Raw genomic sequence first — 24,061 nt, 5'->3', positions numbered from 1 at the left:
TACATGATGAAATGCTAGAAATCAGCTTCTCTCCCTTTATTTTCCAATCATTTTTCAGTATGGTGATTTGTCTTTGAATAAATATCTTATAATTAACCATGCAAGATTTATCTGTACAATATTGTCTAAAATTAATATAAGCAAGTTAGAGAGGAAACAACAAAGGGAGCCATTCTTCATCCTAGGAGACAAACAATGAAATAAGCTTTGGCTTTTTGTAAATCTTTTCCCCTTGTATATGTTGCTGCTTTCTTGTTAGCTTTTCTAAATTATTCACTTTAAAAAAAATTTAAAAGCCATTTTCTGGAATTTGTTTATGTTTCATGTGAATTTGAGCAGTAGTTTTCCAAATATACACATATTTAGTACCTCAGTAAAATATTCTCAAGCTTAATACTCTCTCTCTCTGTATATATGTTTATACATATGTTGCATAGCCCCCTGTTCATGGAAATAGATTTACCCCTTGACATGGGTCCAAGTTTGTAAGTAACCTGCAATCTTGTTAACAAACTCAAAACAACACAATGAGAACCTTATAAAAGAAACCGTACATAAAAAACCTCAGCGTCACACCTCAACAGGAACCTTTATTTTCTATAATGAGAAAAAATATCATCAGCAATAAGTACTACTTTAAGACTGCAAGTCTGCTGAAAACATTGTTCAAGTTGTTTTTCCACCAGAACCGTGACTGAAGATAAGTGACAACTGACAATATCGTTATCCAGCTGGAAAGCCTTGGCAAAAACAACAGGATTAATAGGAGTTTTTTATCTGAACACTACATTTGCAATGGTAATCATACTTGGATTCTGGCTGCTAAGACCAGCAAAGGGACTAAGAAATGGAATTGAATAGATCAATAGGGACTAAGAAAGCATCTCCATGGTATAGCACTTTAGCGATGAAACGGTTCTTTAGGTTGGATGTGACAAAGGCCACATAGAGTGCGACTCTAGAACTACAAAGATCTCATTGGTCCGAGGGTGAGTGTGAGGAGGGTTTAGGTCATAAGGTGCGTAATGAATTCGAGCCAAAGATATGCCAAGAGCATTAAGTCCTGGTATTTGTTATTGACAGGAATGACTTTTTTATCCTAGTTGATTTGATGTGTTTCCAGGCATGTCGAGTCCTGAAAAGGACATGCTTTGGGTCCTTGCAGAACTAGCAATTAACAGGTACAGCGTGAATGATGGAAGTGTGAGTTGACACTTGACATGCACTAGGCATTTCAAAATATAGAGATTGGGGCAAACATAGGACCATTTTTGGCATCCTTGAGTGCTACACACAAGTCCTGAAGAAAGTGAGGATAGAGTGCGGCACAAAAGAGTTCTGAATAGGACTAGGATCAGAAGCTGTGGTAAAAGAGAAAATCAGAGTCAAAGAGAACTTGAACAAATACCTTGTTCTTCATTCGTGTTTTATGTTTTCGTAAGGAGCAACACATGCAAAACACACATTTATTAATCCATTGTTTAAATAAACATCGTTAGTTAAGTAATTACATAATGTGCATAAACTTTAAAGCTTTAAACTGGTATTGGGTGGGGTGCGCCTGGCCCGAGCTATAGTGCAACGCTGGGGCGACGCGCGAAAGCCCCAGTAGCAAGCTACTGTGGTGGGCATTCCCCCTAAAAAAATAAATTTAATATCATGTGAGCCAATGGCCCACGTATCAGATATTAAACTGATAAGAACAGATACTACACTTGATCTTAGCCAAAAGGCCGAGAAAGGTATGCCTTCTCTTGTCCAAGTCGGCTTCCTTTAAAAGCTGCTTCTCGCTTTCTCTCACGCTGACTTACTGATGTGGGATTTTAACAGAGAGACTTTAAGATACTGATTGTTGTGCTCCTATTCCAAATAATGGAGAGACAGTTGGCTTTACCTGGGCCACTTAGGACTTGGTAACAGTCAAACCATAAAGAAAACAAATTTAGGATTCGGTAGATTAGGTGCCACGTATGCTCCATTATGAAGTTTGATCTCCTTTGGTAAGGAAAACTCCATTCAGAAGCTACTTGGACTGATAAAAAGACTTGGAGAAACGAACAGGTAACCTAGCTAAATTTCAGGTTTAAGGAGAAGTTTAGTGTTTGCATGGAACAAGGCTTGTTGGCAGAAATCAGCAGCTAAACATCTCTCAATTCGTGCATTGGAATTTGGAAAGACGGCCTGACATGGTAGAATTGTGGCACCAAAGAAATCTGACCAAGTTCAGGAAACATATATCATGATTAAACACAAATTCAACTAATTATGAAGCTTACATAATAAAATTTTTGTAGCTAGAATTAAATGAAAACCATCTATGTTGACAAGGATATTGCAATTGCGATCTCTGTAGAATTTGTTCTCAAATCTATAATTTAATGCATAGTTAAATTATGTCACTGGTTTCCATGTACTTCAACCCTGCTCTGCTATTATATTAACGCGATCGTTCAAACGATTTACATCATAGCTAATTGGGAACGAGGTGGACAAAGGAGAAGGTGCTAGAAGCAACGGAGGGGGCATGCGCTTGAGGAAGCAATATTTACGATGGAAAATGATAAGCTCAACTTATGGACAACGGTGAGCCATTGATTTTTTTATCTATTTATGTTTTTTAGTTTTGTTTTTTAATTTCGAATTTAATTTTAGGATTTTAGTATTTAAGGTTTAGGGCTTTAAAATTTAATATTAAATTAAGTTTTTAAGTATCTTAAATTTAAAATTATTATTGCAATCATTATTATTTAATAATTCATTATTGTCTCTCATTTTATGGAAGATGTTTTCAATGAAACAGACACAACCTAAGAGTTATATTGTTACACAACTTATTTAAAACCAAAACATCAATTAATACAAGGATTAATGTATTATTTGGGGCTTAAACTTAGTAATTGCTCTTAGATTGGGGGCTTGAACTCTTTTTTGGTCTAATTTAATCTTTAAACTTGGCAATGCTATTTCCCACATTGGGATATGAACTTTTTTTTTAATCCAAGTGAGTCTATGATATTTTCTAAAAAAAAGTTTTAGTAAAAATAAAATTCAGCCCTAATGTGAAAATAATTCTCTAGTTCAGGTCCTAAAACGAAAACAATTGTCAAGTTAATAAACTAACTTTAACAAAAGAAAAAAAATCATACATCAATACGAAAACAATTGCTAAATTTAGACACTTTTGCTGGAAAAAAATGTGAATATATTTATTTTTACGAGGCCCAATAACCAGTTCGACCTTTGAATCCTGCTTAGGAATTCTCAATTGGAATTGAGCTAGAAAGGCAATATCTTAATTTCATTAAACCAGTGTTGTTGAAATCAAATTAAGTTGGTTGGTCAAATTGGTTGAACCGGAAAAATGTTAGGGTATCAATTTGGAGAGTAACTCTAAATTGATTAAATTGGAAATTAGTATAAATCGGTTGAATCAAATTTTAAAATTTTTAAAATTGTTAATATTTTTTTAATTAGATTGATTGCATCAATTGAATAATTAGACTGATAAACGGGCGACCTAACTGCTTCAACCACCAATTCAATTTAACAAACATTGCATTTCTTAAATTGTGAAGATTTTCAAAATACTAGCATTTTTAGAATTTATTAATTTAAAATATTAAAAATTCTAATTGTATTGTTCAGAAATAATTGTTCTAAAAATAGATTATTAGAATTTCATGAGTTAAATAAATCATAAAATAAGTAATGATGTTAAAAATAAATAAATATAAAAATATGTAATATGGATATTATTAGATTTGTAAATATTTTTAATAAAATTAAATTTTAAAAATATATTAGAATTAAATAAAAATTATTTATAGTTTAATTTTTTTATTTTATAATGGTACTATGTGTTTTAGATTAAATAAGATATGAGAAATTTTGATAAACTGCTTCTATAAGTGGAATTTGAAGCAGGAAATTGAATTGCTTAAAGCCTCTCTTGAAATTTCTTATAAATTTTGAAATCCTCCATTATTTTTACTCAAAATTATAAATTCATTTTTATAATTTTGAAAACTTTGATTGAAATGAAATTAGTCCTTCAAATCTTTCGACCAAACACACCTTTAAATGTTAAATATATAGGAATTAAATAAAATCATTTTTGAACTTTAAAATTTTTATTTTGTAGAGGAACGAGATGTTAAATGAAATAAAATTATGTAAAATATGAAAATTGGAATTTAAAAAAGAAATTGAGTTACTCAAATCTCCACTTGAAATTCCTTACAAATTTTGAAATTCTTCATTACATTTATTTAAACAAGTAAATTAATTTTTAAATTTTAAAACCTTATAGAAATTTTACATTCAAATCTCTCATTCAAAAACACTATTAGTGGCTGTTAATGGATTTTTTCAAAGCATATTAATACTTTTTTAACTGCAAAAATAATGATTTTTCCCAAAGCATATTACTTTAGTTTCTTTTAGTTTTTGTTGTGTTCTCTACTAGACTTATCAAGGCAAATGTGACACTAATTTTGTTGGGAAATGTTATTAGAGGACTTTATCAAGATAGAGAAACATGACGGTGAATATGAAATCTAAAATAATGAAGAGGAGAATATGCCATTATTGTTAGTTTTCATGCATAAAGAATGTAGCGGAATCTCTTAGGGCTCTTTGATTGTAGGCAATTAGCTGATCGGAATTCATTGTCGAAGAGATCTAAGTTATTGGCGGTTGATCAATATAATACATCTCTAATTAATTCTTTAAACTTCTAATTTTACGTTTACTCTCAATGATCTCCTCTATTGGGTTTTTTTTTTATGACATTGGTATTGTGCAACAACTTTTGATGCATTAATTGTGGTCTGTACTTTATGCCATATCTATATTTTATTTGTTGTTTAGGATTCCTATCAATGGAGTTATTTTTTATTCAAATGAAAACTTCAATTATCTATAATATATAGACGAGTTACCTTAAAATTAGACGTTACGGTCAAATTATGAAGGTTATATCGACATTTAAAACCATTTATTTTCAGGCAAAACTTAGATTTAAATAAAAATCATGTAAAATATAATTTTATAGTCGTCACCTTAGCAGTATTTTTGTTACCAAAATTTGTGAGAGTACGTCTTGATAAAAATTGTTTTATTAATTATTCTTAAACAAAACCATACCTCTTTAAACACTCTATTCATAAAATACCTTTTACGGTTTCAAATCTTTGCAGGGAAAAACTTTTAGAATTATTGTTGAAACTTAATTTAATAATTTGTCCAATTGATTTAGGTTATTATTTTTGAAAACATTAATCTTCATATATTATGTCGACTTGTCAAAATATCAATTAATAATTTAATGTTTGCCAGAAAAATAAAAACCCAAAATAATCTCTTGAAAACAAAGTAAATAATTTGAAAGTCTGTAAAGTTCATAATAAAGTTTCAAACATACTCAAATTTTAACTAACTGGACCGAGCTCTGGAATCGCCACCAAATCTTAAATTTGAAGATTACCTAAAAAATAATAAAACAAACAAAGTGAGCTAAAAGCCCAATATGTGCCTTTGCCCACATGCAAAATTTATATCAAAACATTCTCATATGCATTAATTAGAACTAACAGAACAAGTTTTCACATGTACGTAAGCATATATCATAACAGAATAAATCCTACTCTCATCTGCTGCACACCAACTCCGTCCCACCAATTACACCAAAATAGGACTACAAGAACCCATCCATCCAATCACACCAATATATGGTGGTATGCCACTAAAAAAATTTACAGTTGAGCCGCTAGATAAATATTGTGGATATATTGCCAAAAATGCAGTAAAATTGCCAGAACGAACTTCCTCCATTGTATATCAAATCCCACCCTAATGCATCATACAATCTTATCAATTCAGAAAGATGACATGCTCATAGTATTATTAACACAGATTTATCATAAAACTTAACAAATTAATTAAGCATGCCACGCTTACTAACATACCAATACATAAACTTACAGTCTTATAAGCTTATAGAGTGTCAAAAGATTCGATTCCATAATCTTATCCCCGGCTCGAAAAGGGCCCCGTAAACATGCCAAAATGGGGACACACGCCCGTGTGGACCACACGGCTGTGTGGCTCAGACTGTTTTTTTTTTCTTTAGATTTTTAGGTTTTAATTTACTATTTCAGGCTAGGAATACACACCTAATACTACTGGAATAAAGGCACCAACGCAGCAAAGAAATCCTGAACACATCATACTCATCTAAGATTAAATTGACATCAAACTACGAATCCGAAACACAAGTTCAAGGCTTAGCATTTAAAAACAGTCCCTTAAAAACGACATTCGTGTGCGTACCCCATAAATAACAACAGTTCTATAGCACCTAATTCGCTGGAGGAATGTTGTGAATCTCACGTCCTTCACCTAACCAAAACGCAAACGATTATCATTGATAGATTCAAGAATATCCAAAACCTTCCAACATTTTCACAACACAAAAACAATTAAACTTACCACCCGAAAATACACATGCTCACCTGTACCGAGTTGACAACACAACCCTCTCAAACACAGTACCGAAGCAACGAAAAATAAACGTAGCACAAAAAAATACTATCTAACTAAAGTCCTACAAATCTAATTACTCTATATCCTATCCAGCCACTAGAGTTCGAATCTCACCAACAAACTACTACCATGAGCGGCACAGCAAAAAAAATAGCAAAAATATTTTCATTTACACATACAAGGACTTAAACACGAGACCATAAGCAAGTATTCAAAGCACTCAACCACCAAACCAAACCAAATTATTTGATACAATTTTAAAAATTCATACATAAGAAAGTTGGGGCGTTACATAGAAAAAATTTTGACTTGATGAAATTATCTTTTATTGTTCATTATATTATTAAATTAACATTTAAATAATAAAATTTTAAATAAAATAATTAATTTTTCGATAATTAAAAATGTTTCAAATAAAATTATAACAATATATTAAAAAACAAATTCATACTCATACAAAGTATTTTAATATTTAAAGAACTCTATAGTTGTTAACATGTCAATTAATTTTAATAATTAAATATTACAATGATAAATAAATGAGCAACATACTTAAATTATTTAAGTGAACAATTATTGTGATAAATAAACAAGAAACATATTTTTAATTATCCTCTTATAGTATTCTTATATCATAAATATAAATAATAATGCGTAGACTTAATTAATGTTATAGTAACATATCAATTAAAACCGAATATATCACTATAAATAGATGCATTCCCATCCAACACTTTTAAGTTGCATTTAAAATAATTTTTAAAAAAGTTTTAGGATTATTTATTAGCTTTTGCTTTTATAACGAATATTATTAATATTAGTAAGTTAGAAATATCTCAAAAAAAAATAGAGTATTAAAGTAATTGTTACCAACTAATTTTAAATTCTAAAATCGATATTAATTGTTATAAAAATCTATAATACTTAAGAATTTTTGTTAGATAAGTGTAACAAAAGCTAAAATCAAATCATTTTATATAATATATTAGTTCAAAAAGTATTCAATAATAGCTTATTAATTTTTGCGAGGTGATTTTGATTTATAAATTTTAAGAGAGCTAAAATATAATTTTATCACCGTATTAAAACATTTTTCTTAAAGGACTAAACTATAAGTTTTCTATTTTTGAGGGCTGAAAAGTTAATTTGAAATTTTAGAGGGACAAATGTAAATTTAATATTAGAATAACTTGAAATTTTGAATATTTCAAAAGGATTAAGGATTTTTTTTTGTTTTTTCATTTTGGGTGGCTAATGCCTTTGCTTGCATCCTCACAATTATTAAAATTAAGACGAAGAAAAATCATATTCAATTTATCAAATTACTCGAATATTTTAGCGTTCAATATTAAATATACATTCTTTGTCATCTTCTCTTGGTCTATGACAATGTATAAATTATAGATTTGTAATAAAAATTATGTAATTTAGTTAAATATGACCATGTATAAATAATAGATTTATAATAAAAGGATGTAATTTAGTTAAATATTTAATAGGTTAAAATGTATTGAGAAATTATATTTCACTAATAAAATTTTCAGATTATTTAAATGAAACTAATAAAATAACATAAAATTATATTTAATATATGTTATAAAATTAAAATACTATTATTATTGTATAAAATTAACTTCTTAAACTTGAATCATGTACAAGTATGTTTGGAAAGCTATGGATAATTGGATTTGAGTGTAACTATTTGTAGTTACCAAAATTTCACCCTCCCTAAAGAATTGAAGAGTGTAATTGGAGTGATCAAAGTACACTTAGTTTAGAGTCTGTTTGGATAACACAAAATAATTTAATGAAAGTGTAATTACTAATGTAGTAATTACACTCTCTTGCAATTATAAAGAATTGTAATTCTTTAGACGTATTTGATCGACAAAGTGTAATTACATTGTAATTCCCTATATCGTGTTTGGTAGTACAACTTGTAATTATCTTGTTACATAATTTATATTTTTAAAATATTAAATACTACAATTGAAGTTATGAAATATGTAACATGCTAATATAATCCAACTTTGTTTTTTATACTATACTAAGATGATGTTAATATGATATATATATTTAGAACAACAAGTATTTTCTCAATCACATTTCTAAGCCTTGAATGTCTAAAATTAAAGAGTTTGCGAGTTGTCTATAGTGCTTGTGTCCGATACCATTCTCTCAAATTGTATTATATTCCATGATATGGTGCAAGAAAACATTTTCTGTTTGTGTAGCATGGACCTTATAATATTTGAGTTCATAATCCAAATAATTTGTAACTTTAGTTATAAAAACTTATATAAAGTTAATCTGGAGAAAAAATTATGCTAAGTTATGTTCCTTTTTATAATATGTAAATTAGATTTAAAATAATATAAAATTTATAATATATAACCTTTATAGAAAAAAAACTCTATAAATTTCACATAACTTTTAAAACACTTCTTATAAATAATATAATTTTTGTCAAAATTTTTAAAGTTGTTTTATCAATAAGTTATGATAAAAATTTATAATATTTTTTATTATATATAGTATGGCGAATAAATAAGTTATGTCCATACTTCATCATAACTTCTTCTAAATAAATATATCATAACACTTTTATAACATTTTTTATAATAAACTTTTAGCAAACACTTTAAATTTTTAAGATTTAAATAATATAATTTTTTATAACCTTATAAAATACATAAATTATTTTTATAATAGAATTTTTAAGATTTATAAAATAAATTTTTTTGTCGTATCCATCTCAAACACTCATATGTGTTCATTCTTATAATATACTTTTTATAACTTGTATAAATTTATTTTTTAAATTTGGGTTTGGGTGTAATTACTCCAAACCTCACCCCATAAGTATTGGAAAATGTGATTGGGGTGTTCCAATTACACTCAATTCAGTGGAACCCACCAATCACTATGGTTACCCAAAGATGTCACTCTTGTGTAATTACAAGCAATTACGCCTAAATCCAATTACTAGGTGACTTTCTAGATGTTACCTTAGTGGAATTCACTAATTACAATAATTACCTAAACATGCCACACATGCAATTATAAGCAAATTACACTCTTTTTTAAAAATTAAGCAAATTACACTTAAATTCAATTATTAGGTAGATTTCTTGATAAGTTTATTAATAATCATAATAATCTTGTCACTAATTTCTTATACCATTTTTAATAATTTATTGGTTAAACTCGCTATTAGTATCTGTGCTTTGCAAAAGTTCGGATTTAGATCTTATACTTTAGTTTGATCAATTTGAGACCCTGTATTTTTTGAATATTGAAATTTAGTTTTGATCCAAATAATAGCAGTTAAATCCATTTGGTTAAATTCAATTATTAGTCATACACTATGCACACAATTGTAGATTTGGTCTATATTCTCCAATTGGGTCATTTTAAGTCATATTTTTCGAATTTGAAAATTTTAGTCTTGACGCAAATGAAATTCGTTATTCAATTAACTGGGCTTTTAATGCAAAACATGTGAAAATAACAAGCTACCATGGCGTTACACACATGATAATTTGTTTGATGCATAAGATTTTGGAAATAGCAGAACTTAATGAATTTATCATTTGATGAGGACTAAAATTTTAAAATTTAAAAAATACAGGACTGAAAATGATCAAATTAAAGTATATGGATTAAATCTCAAATTTCACAAAGTACAAGGACTAATAACAAAATTTAGCTTAATTTCTTCAATCTAAAACAATCTTTCTATAATTTTGTTTCTTTTAAATTTAATATTTTAAAGAATACATAAATAAGAAAATAGGTATAATTTTGTCATTAGTTAATCGTTTTATTTTAGATTTTAGAATTTTCAATTTTAACTTTACGAAACTAGTAAAATATGATCTGAAATTTTATTACTTTTAAAATATTATATTTTCAAATAAAATATGCGACAATGAAAATGCATAACCCTCTAACTTTATAAAAAAATTATTTTAATCATTTATTTAATTTTTGTCTCTTTTAGTATTTAAAGTAGTGTGTGTTTTTGTCAAAATACTTCAAAATAGATGAAAAATTAACAACCTTTATTAACATGGCAGTCCACATATACACAATGTCAACAATTAATTAAAAATTTTAAAGAATTCTAAAAGTTATAGAATATTATTATAATTTTTATTATTAAATAAACTATATATATTTGTAATTTTTATGCTTTTTATTTTTTAAATTTTAAATTTTAAATTTATTTAAAAATTATGTATGGAAGGGTGGTTTGATAAATAATACAAATTAAAAAATTACATTGAAAATTGAAAAATTTGTTTTTTTATAAATTACGTAGCAAAATAAGTAGTTATGCGTATATGAAAAGAAAAATTAACTTCAATTATTACTTGCCCTCCTGCCCGCCCGTTGTAGACCTAATAGAAAAAATGAAAACGACCTACCCATTTTGCTTATAAATGATCCCTCCATCCTCGAAACCTCCTGCTCTCTTTCCACCCACCTTCTTCCTCTCTCTCTCTCTTCTTTCTTTTTTGTCGGAGCCTAAGAGCCGATGATTGTGACGCTTTAATCTTTCACAAATGATGAGGTTCATTTCTATACTTCAATTTAAAATTTCGTTTTTCTATTTCATTCATTTATCAATTATTCTATAAATAAAAATCCCTTCTGAAAATTGAAGATTGAAAAAACTTCAATACTACTGTTTCAACTGAAATATGCATGTTGAAGCCTGATTTTTCATCAACCTTAAGTACTCTCTTGCACGTACGGGTACGATCATTGCTAGACAGTAATACATATATATATATATAATACAATTTATTTTAGATTCTTTTTTTGCTATTACTTATATTTGTTTTATTGTATATGTTTGGGATTTATGGTTGTGTCTTTCAATAATATTATTTCTAAAAGAATATAATGTACTTTATCATTACATTCAATTACTTACTGATCTCTGTTTTAGATTTTATATAGAAAATAATTTTTTTATACTTGGAATAAATTTCCTTGAATACATATTTTTTAGAATATATATCTTGTTTTGAGATTCTGGCCTTAATTTTAGGCTTAAATTTCTTGGAATAACCTTGTTAGTTTTTCTTTCTTTTATTGAGAATACTGAAATCAGCTAAAATATCTAATCCTAAATAATAATAATAATTATAAAACAATGGAGAGCAAACATATATTTTCAATGCAAGCATAGGGCAAATGAATCTTTGGCTTGCTGCGAATAAAGTTGGAGTTTTAGATTTTAATGAATTAAGTTAGGTCTTATTATATGTGAATTCTCTCTTTAAATTATTTTAGAATGACTTATTCTAATTTAGGTGTAGATACTTGATAGCCATAATAGTTTACCATTATGTTTTTCATCTTTTGTAGGTAATGCATGAGGTCACCTGCATTCCCTCTAACGAAATCTCATGGAAGAAGGCACTCAATTAATCACTTTCATGCGGTCATTTTCAACCAACATTAGTAACGATGGTCCCAGCTTGGACGTTTCCAAGGGATGGAGCGTCACTCGGTCGATTTTGTTGGAGTTTCGCAAGGGCTCGGCGTCACTCGGTCGATTTTGTTGGACTTTTGCAAGGGCTCGAATGTCGAGCGAGAGTGTATTGAGGTTCGCGCGATATATGGACATTTTATTCGACCTTTCACATGATATACACAGATTGAAAAACCTTTTTTTTTTCCTTTAAAATTTTCAACAACGAAGCAACTTTCCAAGCCTAAGTCTGAACCATAATGGATTTTGGATAATTATTTCTTAAATGAATTTATGAATTGCTCCCTTCTTACCCAAAGTAAATAAAAAAAACACTAGCATGATTCTTTTTCTTTTATTTTTTAAAAAATAAAATTTTACATGTTATACAGGGTATTTCCGCGGATACTTTGCCAACATGGTATCGTTGCCATTGGACTACCTCGTTGGTCACGATCAACATCACCGACATACCTCCACCATCAATACTATTCACTTTGAACTTAGGCAACGCTGCCAATACCTGAAAGGCCAATCATATTAACAAGACAACCATCAACCATCTTTTGTACTCTCTACGTCGCATTGTCACCCTACAAGGGTCACATAGCCACCCCTATTGAAGGACAATGAGGGGACCCATCCACCAATGGGTGGCCACCATGTGGCCCCTCAAACCTTCCATATAAAAACCTTGAACTCCCCCAAAAAGAGTATATAAATTCTCTCTCTCTCTCTCTCTCTCTCTTTGACGACTATTTGCCTTTATTGGGTGAATTGACCTCCTACCTCCGTCGCTATCTCCTCCTTGTTGCTCCTTGGTATCAACAACATGGTTAAGGAAGAAAATGGATTTTCAAAAAGGGTATGTTCGTGTGTTTGATGGTAATTACAAGACCAGGAAATCTTTTGTTTTTATTTTTGGTTACAAAGAGGGTAAGCCCTAAAACTTGTTCAACCTTGTTGCTTTTCGTATAAACTGTAGCACTATCCATATCTCCTTGCATCACTAATTCGAATGTAGCTGTAGGTTCTGTGAAGTGCTGCAGCCTAGGTCATTCATTGATCGCCAAATTTGCCAGCATATTCGCAACAATGGTTGCCTCTCATTTGGCATGTTGAGTTTTAGCCTCACAAGTTATACTCTTTAGTTGATTGATGCTTTTTACAAGACAAAAGGGTGGAGTGGAGATTTTTCTATAGTTAACATATTGGTCAAAAACAAATTATCAAATTCTAGGACTACCTTTCGAAACCCCAACTCCTTTACTAAGTAGAGCTCATCATAAGCTTCCCACAACTTAGCTTGAACAATTAACTTTGAACCTACAAACCTGTAGAATCCCATTACCCAATAGCCCAAGTTGTATGACTCCTCCAGATGTTGCTTGTCCATCAGGTTGCTTCACTGCTCTATCTGTATTAATTTTAACTCAACCATCATCAAGTTTCTCCTATCCAATCTTTTGCATAGGGCGATGCAGTAAAGATCTTCACTTCATAATTTGATAGAATATCTGCTTAGACCAAGATATGCTTCAAGCAGTAATCTCATCAGCTCTGTAGTTATCATTATTTGAATATGAAAATGATACTATTCTTTCATATATTCCAATAGATTAAACCGAAATCGGTGCTCCAGTCCACAATTCCTAAAAAGCAAGTTGAAACATCTCTTAAGTTTTTTGGTAACCAATAGTGTAAAGATAAGGAAAAAAACATAACCAAGCCCTATTAAGGCATCACTTACTTCCAAATGGTATCTAAAGCCACACAATTTCAAATGACATACAACCTTGTTTTTGAACCTTTACCACAAACCAAACATTGCATCATCTAAAAATCTTTTTTCTTTTGTAGCCTTCTTTCACAATTGATAAAAACATAAAATAATTGAATGACCTAATTAGGTTATCTACTTAAAATGAAGAGAAAAAAGTAATGTACTTAAAATTTTAAGTACAAGATTATCAATTTTGCAAGATAAATTCTTTGGCGAGTCGTTGTACTAGAGGCTAAAGAGTAAATATGTCACACCCCATACTTGGATGATTCGAATTGAAGGCACGTAGAAGTAAAGTTGTATGTTCTGTTGCATTCTAGTAGTTAGTTCGCCCAAATTGTAAACTTCTGGCAAACTAATATTTTGGTGAGTTTAGTATACGCCTATGGAAGTATATCAGGATTTAATCTTTTATGTATTCTTCAGTAAAAGAAAGAATTCGATGATAGGAAAGTAGGTCTTGTGTAGGTTACAACCAAAAGTATAGTACGCCTAGTTTGTTCAAGCACTGTGAAGAGTAAGTCTTGGTAACTAGATCTGGTTATAAACCAACTAGATTGAATGGTCAATTAACATATGAAGAAGACTCTCATTTATGTTTCATTCAAATTTTGTAGGCCATTAGGATGGGTGTATTCTGAAATTTTTGAACACTTGTCAAATTTCACTAAATGTAAGTAGATTATATATATGTGTGTGAGAAGGGTTTGTGGGAAGGTTTCTTCTTCCTTTGGAATAATTTTTTAATTCTTTTGTTCTTAAGTATTAAATGTTATTTTCTTATTGCTCTTTTTATGTAAATTGAAAGTTAAGGATTCTTGGAAAATGTAGAAGTATTCCATCTCCTTGTAAGTGTAATAATTTTGCATGTTAAGAATAAGATGCTATAAAGTATATGGGTAGTAGGTTGTGAATAAGAAGCGATGTATAGGGATTTTTGGTAGAAGAAATGTTAGCAATCTGTCTGCAAATGGGTTTAATGGTGAATTCATGTTCTTTAAACAATTGTTGCTGCTGGTTCAAACTAGATATCTGAGTCTGAGTTGGTAGCTGCAATAGGTGAGTATCAGGTGAGTCCCTAATATTGATTCCTACAAGTCTTTTTAGATAAGTCTCATATGATCAATATTCTAGAAATGGTGAATGAGTACATAAATGATTGCTGAAAATAAGTATGTGTTACTGATATGGTTTATGTGATTCTATGAAATAATTATGTGTGTGTATGCTTGGAATGTATACTGTGAGATGTGATTTTATTGTTATGTTTGAAGTCTGTATTGAAGTATGATTTATTTAAGAAAATGAGTTAGCGTACCTGAATGTGAGTTCTATTGGTTGTGTGATGTGTATGATTTGTGAAGTTTAGGATTGGGGTGTATCTGAGTATGGAGAGGTTGTAAGGTAAGAGGAAAAAGCCTCTTTTAACTGTTGGGGCATTGAATTTTGTTGCTGTTGAAAAATGGAACCGAGTGAGATAGAAGTTGGTATTAACTCCAATAGATCACGCCAAGAGAAAGTTTCTTTTGCTTCATTACAAAAAACATCGTGTGGTAGAGTACTGAGAGGAGTTACTAGTTTAATTAAATGTATGGATTTTATAGGATTCTTGGTTAGTGAAGGATCAGAAAAATGAATTGGAGAGTCTATTTCATGAGCAGACTCTGCAAGTGGTATTGGAATTTCAAGCAAGCCTGGAATGGGAGAAGTGTGAGCGACTGTAGGGATAGACTCTTTATTAGGTCTACGCCATGTCAAGGGAGAATATTCACTACTCCCAGTCTCTTGAGTACTTTTCTCTAATCTGAGTCTCTTTTAGTTTTCTTTACTACTATTTTTCTTGATGGAGAAGTAGTAGTCTTTTCTTTTGATCGAACCTTTTTAAGAATAATTATAATATCCGTGTTCTGATTTGAGATAGGTGAAATATGTGATTGTGAAGAAAACCTTGCACCAACAATATGGGAGTTAGCCTGGTTTGAAGAGTAAGTAAAAGTTGTAACATGATTATATATCATGTTCCAGTTGCATGGGTGAAGACCACAAATACTATAAAAATAGAAATGAGGCTCTTTTTTTTCACCCCACTAAGACATGTGCCAATTCACCATCTATGTTGTAAGGCCAAACCTCAGAAGTAGAGGGCACGATGAAATTCTCTAACCAAGTTGTACAATCATTTGGCTGGAAACCATTTGGGCTTAAGTGTTGTAAACAATATTGAAATACGTTTCTAACTGAAACAACTTCCACCAAATCAAATATATGCCCCATTCTTAATCGTTTATATTATTTTTCAACAATTGAGAATCTACTAGTTGATTTTGTGCACAAACACACTCTAGAGGAAGGGACCATCTTGTTGGAAACTCAAACCTAGATTCAAGCTTGCAAATAAATATTATATATTTGTCTTTTCTTTGATGAATATTTGAAATACTATTTTGGATTATGGGTTCACAGCCTAAACATACACTGAATGGGCGCTGCTAGCAAAAGTTCCTTGTCTTTTTACTTATAACTGATAGAATTTTTGGAAAACACCTAACAACGACGACTTATTGTGCATGTAATAGTCGATATAGAAAGCCACTAGTGTCCACCAGGATAGGGCTGATAACTGCCTTGGTACAATGCTATATTCATTTAGCACAACACAAAAGAAAGGGTTGAGTGGCATATGGAGACTGGCCTCCAGCAAAATTAGGGGTAAGATGAAACCTATAGAATTATTGCTTAGATGAAAACCATGGGGTCGTTGAAATTTATAAGTAAACTTTGGGTCTTGGATACCCTGGACTCTTAAATATCGATTCATCTCATCTTGGGTAGTGCTATAGTTGTACATCTGAGCCTCTACCATGGTGGAGTATCTTTGGGACCTTGGGGTCCAAATGAGATTGGATTTCTGGGGATGATGTTTGATTAGCTTGGCCTTGGCGCCTCCTTTTGGTAGTAGTTTGAACCATTTTGTATATTAGGAAAAGAAAGAAAAAAAAGGAAGGAAAAATAATTGTTACCTTTGAGTAAGATGAAGATTGAAGATGAAGAGACCAGAAAGATTTAGCAAAGAAAAAAATAGGGTTTTAGTTGATACATTAAAGGTTTTTAAGGTGAGTTTAAGCGTCTATTGTATAGAGAAATAAACGTGTGCAAAAAGTTAAATATGTGGTAACTATTCAAGTTTTCTAATATTAAATCGACATCTATCACAAAGTAAGTTACAAAACCTTTAAAATTTCACAAGTATCCGCTAAGTTCTAGATTTGCTTATGTAAAATAATTGTTACTATTATCATTAATCTGGGCCTCCTAAGGTAGATGCTTTGAAAAGAAATTTCTTTAGGAGGGAAGGATAGTTTGCCAAATGGGTGGTTTGCGTTTGGCATAAACAGTTAGTTTTCAAGTGTATAGTTGAACTCTTCCAAGTTAGAAAATTTCGAGGAAAAAATTTTGGTAAGGGGGGAGAGTTGTCACACCCAAATTTGGATGATTCGAATTGAAGGTGTGTAGAAGTAAAGTTGTATGTTTTGGCGCACTTTGGTAGTTAGTTCGCCCAAATTATAAACTTTTTGACGAACTAATGTTTCGTTGAGTTGAGTATACAACTAAACGTATAGTATGCCTAGTTTGTTCAAGCACTATGATAAATAAGTCTTGGTAACTGGATCTAGTTATAAACCAACTAAACTAAATGGTTAATTAACATATGGAAAATACTCTCATTTATGTTTTGTTCAAATTCTGTAGGCCATTAGGATAGGCGTATTCTGAAATTTTTGGATACTTGTCAAATTCTACTAAATGAAAGTAGAATATATATATGTGTGAGAAAGGTTTGTAGGAAGGTTTGGTTTTTTTTTTTGTAATGATTCTTTAATTCTTTCTTTTTCTCAAATATTAAATGTTATTTGTTGGTTGCTCTTTTTATGTAAACTGGAAGCTAAGGATTCTTGGAAAATATAGTAGTATTCCATCTCCTTGTAAGTGTAATAATTTTGCAAGTTAAGAATAATATGCTATGATGTATATGGGTAGTAGGCTTTGAATAAGAGGCCCTTCGTGAGGATTTTCAATAGAAGAAATATTAGCAATTTGTCTACAAATGAGTTTATTGGTGAATTCATGTTCTTTAAATAGTGGTTGTTGCTGATTCAAACTGGATATCTGTGTTTAAGTTGGTAGTTGCGGTAGGTGAGTATTAGCTAAGTACCTAATATCGATTCCTACAAGTCTTTTTATATAAGTCTCATATGATCAATGTTCTAAAAACGGTGAATGAGTACAAGAATGATTGGTAAAGATAAATATGTATTATTAATATGGTGTAAGTGATTCTATGAAATAATTATGTGTGTGTATCCTTGGAATGTATACTGTGAGATGCGATTTCATTGTTATGTTTGAAGTCTATATTGAAGTATGATTTGTTTAAGAAAATGAGTTAGCCTACCTGAATGTGAGTTCTATTGGTTATGTGATGTGTGTAATTTGTGATGTTTGGGACTAAGGTATATTTGGGTATAGAGAGATTGTGATGTGAGTTTGGTCACCGCGGTGGTAATCAATGAAGTCCGTTAGGATAGTAAACACAAATCCTGATATGAAAATTCTGAAGAAAAGTCCATGACTATGACATATTTTGGAAGGGGTAGTTAAACTGCATTTATCGACTAGGGTTCTCTGCATGTCTTAGGGTAATTATAGGCAAACCTTATGTGATGTTAGTTTAGGCAAATTAATATTGCAAACACGATAGTCATGGAGTGTTTGGGTGGCATTCTATTAGCCTTTATGGAGTACTCTGATTTTGCCTTTATGGCATTCTGATTTAGCCTTTGTGGCATATTCTGTTAGACTTTGTGGCATTCTGTAGCTTTTGTGGCATATTTTGTATGTCACCTTCGTGGCATAATCTGTTTGGCCCTGGTGGCATACTCTAGTAAAGCTCTATTAAAGATATGATATGTTTAAAACTTTAGTGTGAAAAGGTTTTGTGATAAAGATCGAATAGGTTTTACAAGAAGTTTCTTGTAAAGAAGTAAGATTCAATATGTTCAAAGAGAATATCCATTTTGGTTAACTATTGGTATAATATATGGTGTATTCAAAATAAGAGTCCGTCAAATTGAGCTATTGTGCTATTAAGGTGGAATCCTGAGTTATTTGAAATTTATTGTATATTTATAGTAATATGTCTTGTTTTGAGCTCTGATAGAATCTGAGTTGTTCGTTATATTAGATGTTCTGTGCCTGTAAAGAAGAGGTGCCAAAATCCTTCTTAATGAATCTAGAGAGTTCCTCATAAGTGTGAGTATGGATGGGGTTGAATCAAGGTATGGTTTAAGTCACAATTTGATTTAGTAAGATCAATATAGGTATTCGCCAAAAGTAAGACCAATATGGGTATCTGCCAAAAGTATGAACAGTAAGTGATATCCGCCAAGAATAGTGCCTGTGATTAACTATTGAAAGTTGCCTGAATAGAAAATAAAGAAGTAGTATCAACTTTTAAGATCTGATATTAGCCAAGTAGTTGGATGAATGAGGTTATGGTATGAATGATAACTGATGTATAAGTATGAAAGTACATAACTGCCAGTATGAAGGCATCCGCTAATGATATATATAGGAAATCCAAATATTCAAGATAAAGAATTTATCAAGAATAATTAATAGGAATGTTGTATTTAAAACTCACTGAGTTCCTTTGAATTTACTAGAGTTGTGTTTATGTTTTAGGTATTATTGTTAGTGAAAACGTTAGAAAAGACTACACCAGGATTGTGCCAGAGATACAGTAAGTGAGGATACTATGCATATAGTGGACGTTTTAGAAAAATTGGCATTTAGTAAGACTATGTTTGACTATTTACTTTCCTTTAAATTTTAGTGTAGAGTTTTTCATTAAAGTAATAAGAAAAGGATTTTAGTTAAGAGGTATTTGTTAACTATTTTCATAAAACTTTGTTAAGTGGTTTATGTGATAACACCTGAGATCTGGACCCAGTGAATTGGGTCGAGTTAAGGGCGTTACAAAATGAGTCGCTCTATATAAATGAGTAATTAGTTCATGCACATGATCTTATTGATGGTAATTATAACATCATCAAGTAGAAAATTATGAACAAATTGAGGATTATTATAATCATCAAAATAAAAAGGATTATTACAAGTAATCTAAAAACTGACTATACTATGAGCTATTTTGTTTCCAATCTAATTGATATAAGAAAACCAAGCATGGTGAAATAATAGGTGTGCTTCTATTAAAAATAAACATGCTGGGGAATAAGAAACCAATGGCTTAATACATTAGCCTAAAGTACATCATGTAGCCTATAAAAGGAAAAACTCAAGCCAGAAGCTTAGAAACTTTGCTCTTAAGTTTAAAAGGTTCTCTTTGCTCTCACTAATGCCACCTAGAAGTCCCTGATAAGGGCCTAACACCTAACACTCAAGTTGCTACCAAAACCCTTATAGGTAGCAATTTACTTTCCATTTGTAATCATCCCATAAGTTTCCTAATCAAAAGGTTTTTCTCTACTCTCTCTAAAATTTTTCTTCAAATTTTGGTCACATGTTTGACGTGAGTGTTAGAGTGTGTTTAGATGTAAAATATCTAGCGCACACTAATAATATTTCCCTCTTATAGATTTAAGAAGTTTGAGGAGTTTGCTAGCTCTAATATCTTCGCCCAAACCACAAGATTAAGTACCTTGAGTTCTATGTCAAAGTAACCTCAGAAGTATAGCAACAAGACTTTCGCACTCCAGCAGGAGTCCAAAGAGTTAGAGGAGTTCGAGCCATCCAACCAAGTTATTATGTAACTCTTGGATTAGGCCTCTTTGGGCTCCCCAATGCCTTTAAATGTCTAACCTTGGGCCTAGGTCTTGCAAGTTCTCTTAATCACTTGTAGTTTTTCTCCACCTCAAAACTTCAAGTAAAGGCGTTTAGGTCCCTCCGTCTTAAAGGAGTCCAAAGAGTTTGCATCACAGATTCCCACTCGTCTTTCCTGCACTTTCTAGGTATTCCTTATTAGATATCCCAAGTACCGATAATTCTCTCTTCCAAGAAGTTAGAGGAATTTGAGGAGTCCTTAAACCTTATCAGGTCCTACTCCTTCCACATTGATGTTGATACATCGACCTTCTAAAGCCTCCATAGCACTTACTTCTACTAACTCTAACGTTTCACCTCACCAAGGTTGAGATAAGATGAAGAAGTTGAGGAAGCCCATAAGCCACCTATACAGTCTCCCTACCACCACCTCAAGGGCCCCTAGCTTGTGTAATTCACCCAAGTAACTTTGACCTCACTTGTTCCTATGCTACTATCTCCATTATCATCCATTCCTAGAATATCAATTTTTTTTGCTCTTAAGTACGAACACTCTCCTTTTTGCGACATAAGAGCTTTTTAGTTTATAACAAAACCCATAGTCGAAATATCCTACCCCAATTTTCAATTTTGACACCACACCCACAACATCACTCTTCACTATAACATTTAATATTTCGCAATCCAGTTTAAAGTAAGTGAAGCAATTATATCATTTTTCTTTAAATAAACCAACATTACTAACCTTATCAATCTCAAATGCAACTCCACCAATCAGAAATTTCTCATCATCATGAACTATGTAATCGATTCATTCTTTTTTTTTCCAATCACTCGAATAGCTCCATCCATATTAATTTTAACATAGCTGCCTATATATAGTTTCCATCTAATCACTAGATTACAAGATGGTAAGATAGGGTTTCAAAAATAAGTGTTCATACATTTACCCAACAAGTAAACCTTTACGTAAAATTTAAATAGTCTTTCTATTTTAAAATTTAAATTTAAGTGTAATTGCTAATCTGTAAAAATTCTATTATTAAATTTATGTCCATTACGTCATTTTTTGTTACGTAATTATCAAATAGGTATTTTGGATTTCAAAATGTTACACTAATAAATTTAATAAAAAATTTAATGATTTTAATAATTGAATCTAAATTTTAAAATTAAAAAAAAAACTAAATTCTTAAAAATGAAAATATAAAAGCAAAAATTCATAATAGATAAAAAGTGTACTTATAACATATTTTAACATTATGGTATTGATTAAATAATATAATATATTTTCACCCGAACCTATCCAAACCAACCCAACACTTATAAAAAGCGAAACCAGCCAATGATAGGAATGCTGGGTGGTACAAAATTGGCAATACTGAGAGAGAAATGACAAGAGCCACTGCAGCTTTCCATAACGTCGAGCAAAGGGTATATATATATATTTTCAGTTTCTTTAGTCATTGTATATTTGTTTCTTACGGATCGTCATGAGCTGATCATATTTTTGTTTATTCTTTCTTCAGAAACGGAAACATCGTGCAAAATCATCCAAAGTAATGATGAAATTGATAAGGGAAACTCGAAGGTTGGTATATACTCGATAGTGAAAAACTACGTACCAACCTAACCTTCGCTTTGTTTTTTATTTGGTTGTTTTATGTTGACAAGTCAACCTATGAGTTAAGATCAAGGACAAAGATATAATAGTAACAAGCCAAACAAAAACTGCTACTTTTTCCCAGAAATCAAATGAAGAAAATAAAGTCCATGTATTTTCTATATGTTTTTTCAGGTCATATGGGAAACAAGGCAGGAAGAAGAAGAACAAGAACAAGAAGATTCAATTTTCAAGCAGGGAAATCTCCGGCCTCGGTAAGACTAATTTCTTTCATCCAATATTAACAGTCTTAAAAATATTGTTGATGAAATTTAATAAGTTCAATTGATTTTTTTTTTTTGAAAAATAAATTTTAAGTTTAAATTCTGATTGGATTTTTTTAGAACTTTTCTACTTGTTTTTTTGGGTCTGCTAGAATTTTTTTTCCTATAATTGTTTCATCTAAAAGATATATGTTGTAAGAGATAATTTCAATTAATTCGTCTTTGATTTTTTTTCTAATATTAAAAAAACCATTTAACCAATGATTAGTTTCTTCTTTCTCTCATTTAATTTTATTAATTTGATTACCGTTTGCAAACGAAAGGAAGAAGCAGCAGAGTTGCTGGAAAGAAGCTGCGGCAGCACCACCTCAGGCGCCGGCTTAAGCGGATGGAAACCGAACTGGAAAAGATGAAAGCGGAGATGAGGGACTCGGCTGAGTCCCTAATGGCAGCTAAAGTAGAAGCTGATCAGGCTGAGGCTAAACTTCAAGTGCTGAAGTTGAAGCTTTTGGCAATGAAGGAAATTGAAGCTTTTCTCATGGGTTTTCTTTGACTCCAACTATAACCTTTATTTGAGAATGTATAATTATCTTTCGAGTTTAGGACCTTCATGTCCTCCTTGCTAGGTCACAAGCAACGCCTCCTTGACTCATTGGAGGGCTACAATCGATAAGTATCATGAGCTCGAGACTTAAATATACTTTTCTTATTTATAAGAGTTGTTCTTGTGTAGTTAAATTGGAATGATTCTCTTAAGTTAGTTGGGGTTCTTGCTAATTCGTTCTTGTTTTCTTTTCTTTCTGCAAATTTCTAAGGTTCTTTGCTTGTTCTTGTGATTACTCTTTCCCATTTTGTCTCCATTGAGAGCTGATTTGGGGTAGATTGAGAGAAACTTTCGAGATGATGTTCGGTAATTCTCGAGTTTTAATGGTGAAGCATCATAAGGGCATCGAGATCGATGCAAATTTGACCAATGAACTGGATTTTTCAGTTTTCAACTTAGGCTGGAAGAGCTGAATGATCCGAAAGGAACCATCGACGAGGTGAGGTTCAATCTTCAACAGATTGGAGATAGCTTTTTTAGAGTAACACAACCTAATCTTTACCGTTCTTTCCCCAAACGGAGAAATTAAAAACGATAAGCTCGTGGTTAAGTCATACCCACAGGCGGCTTTGGAGGAAGGTAAAAGTCAATGGTAGAAAATTAATGTGGGTCCACGAAATTTTAGCTAATATTTTAGAACTGCAAATCTCTTCTTGGGAGCGATGAAGGATCGGTTCAAATTAAAATTGTAGGCTCTAATTTGTTCTTGGTTCAATTCTCGAATCGAAAGGTTCGAAACTGGGTGGCAGAATGGTTAGTGTATGAAATGGCAGACAGGACTCCAGTCTTTGAAGTTTGACATGTAGAAAAGCCTTAGTCCCTTATACATGGTACATTCCTTTGAAACTCTTTACTCAATCTAGTCCCTTTTTTAATTTTTGTTTGACAATGGGAGAGAATTGGGTTCTTCATCTTTGAA

At 31.1% G+C, this 24,061-nt stretch overlaps 1 protein-coding gene, 1 long non-coding RNA gene and 1 other non-coding gene across 3 annotated transcripts; 2 read left to right on the top strand and 1 right to left on the bottom strand.

The window, feature by feature from the left end:
* Positions 1 to 1,550: 1,550 nt before the first annotated feature.
* Positions 1,551 to 1,746, bottom strand: LOC128035045 (U2 spliceosomal RNA). The gene has a single exon (XR_008191449.1). It is a non-coding gene; the product is annotated as a U2 spliceosomal RNA (small nuclear RNA).
* Positions 1,747 to 11,015: 9,269 nt separating this feature from the next.
* LOC128034952 (uncharacterized) lies at positions 11,016 to 13,901 on the top strand. Its single transcript, XR_008191316.1, has 3 exons — positions 11,016 to 11,119; positions 11,923 to 12,163; positions 12,421 to 13,901. It is a non-coding gene; the product is annotated as an uncharacterized LOC128034952 (long non-coding RNA).
* An 8,092-nt stretch (positions 13,902 to 21,993) lies between these two features.
* On the top strand, positions 21,994 to 23,315 carry LOC105804509 (uncharacterized). Its single transcript, XM_052623327.1, has 4 exons — positions 21,994 to 22,085; positions 22,181 to 22,242; positions 22,450 to 22,529; positions 22,862 to 23,315. Exons 1-4 carry the CDS (start codon positions 22,044 to 22,046, stop codon positions 23,089 to 23,091), a joined length of 414 nt encoding a protein of 137 aa, XP_052479287.1. The 5' UTR covers positions 21,994 to 22,043; the 3' UTR covers positions 23,092 to 23,315.
* The last annotated feature ends 746 nt before the right edge of the window (positions 23,316 to 24,061 follow it).

This window comes from Gossypium raimondii, chromosome 11 (genome assembly GCF_025698545.1).
Source record: "Gossypium raimondii isolate GPD5lz chromosome 11, ASM2569854v1, whole genome shotgun sequence".
In the NCBI taxonomy this organism is placed as follows: Eukaryota; Viridiplantae; Streptophyta; class Magnoliopsida; order Malvales; family Malvaceae; genus Gossypium; species Gossypium raimondii.
Note: the sequence above shows the minus strand (reverse complement) of the source record. Positions and strands in the feature narration are given on the sequence as shown.

Bases quoted from the DNA above. Each gene is read 5' to 3' on its own strand.
- LOC105804509 (XM_052623327.1), top strand. From the start codon at position 22,044: ATGACAAGAGCCACTGCAGCTTTCCATAACGTCGAGCAAAGG. The intron at 22,243-22,449 runs GTTGGTATATAC...ATGTTTTTTCAG, and splicing joins TTGATAAGGGAAACTCGAAG to GTCATATGGGAAACAAGGCA. The intron at 22,530-22,861 runs GTAAGACTAATT...TGCAAACGAAAG, and splicing joins CAGGGAAATCTCCGGCCTCG to GAAGAAGCAGCAGAGTTGCT.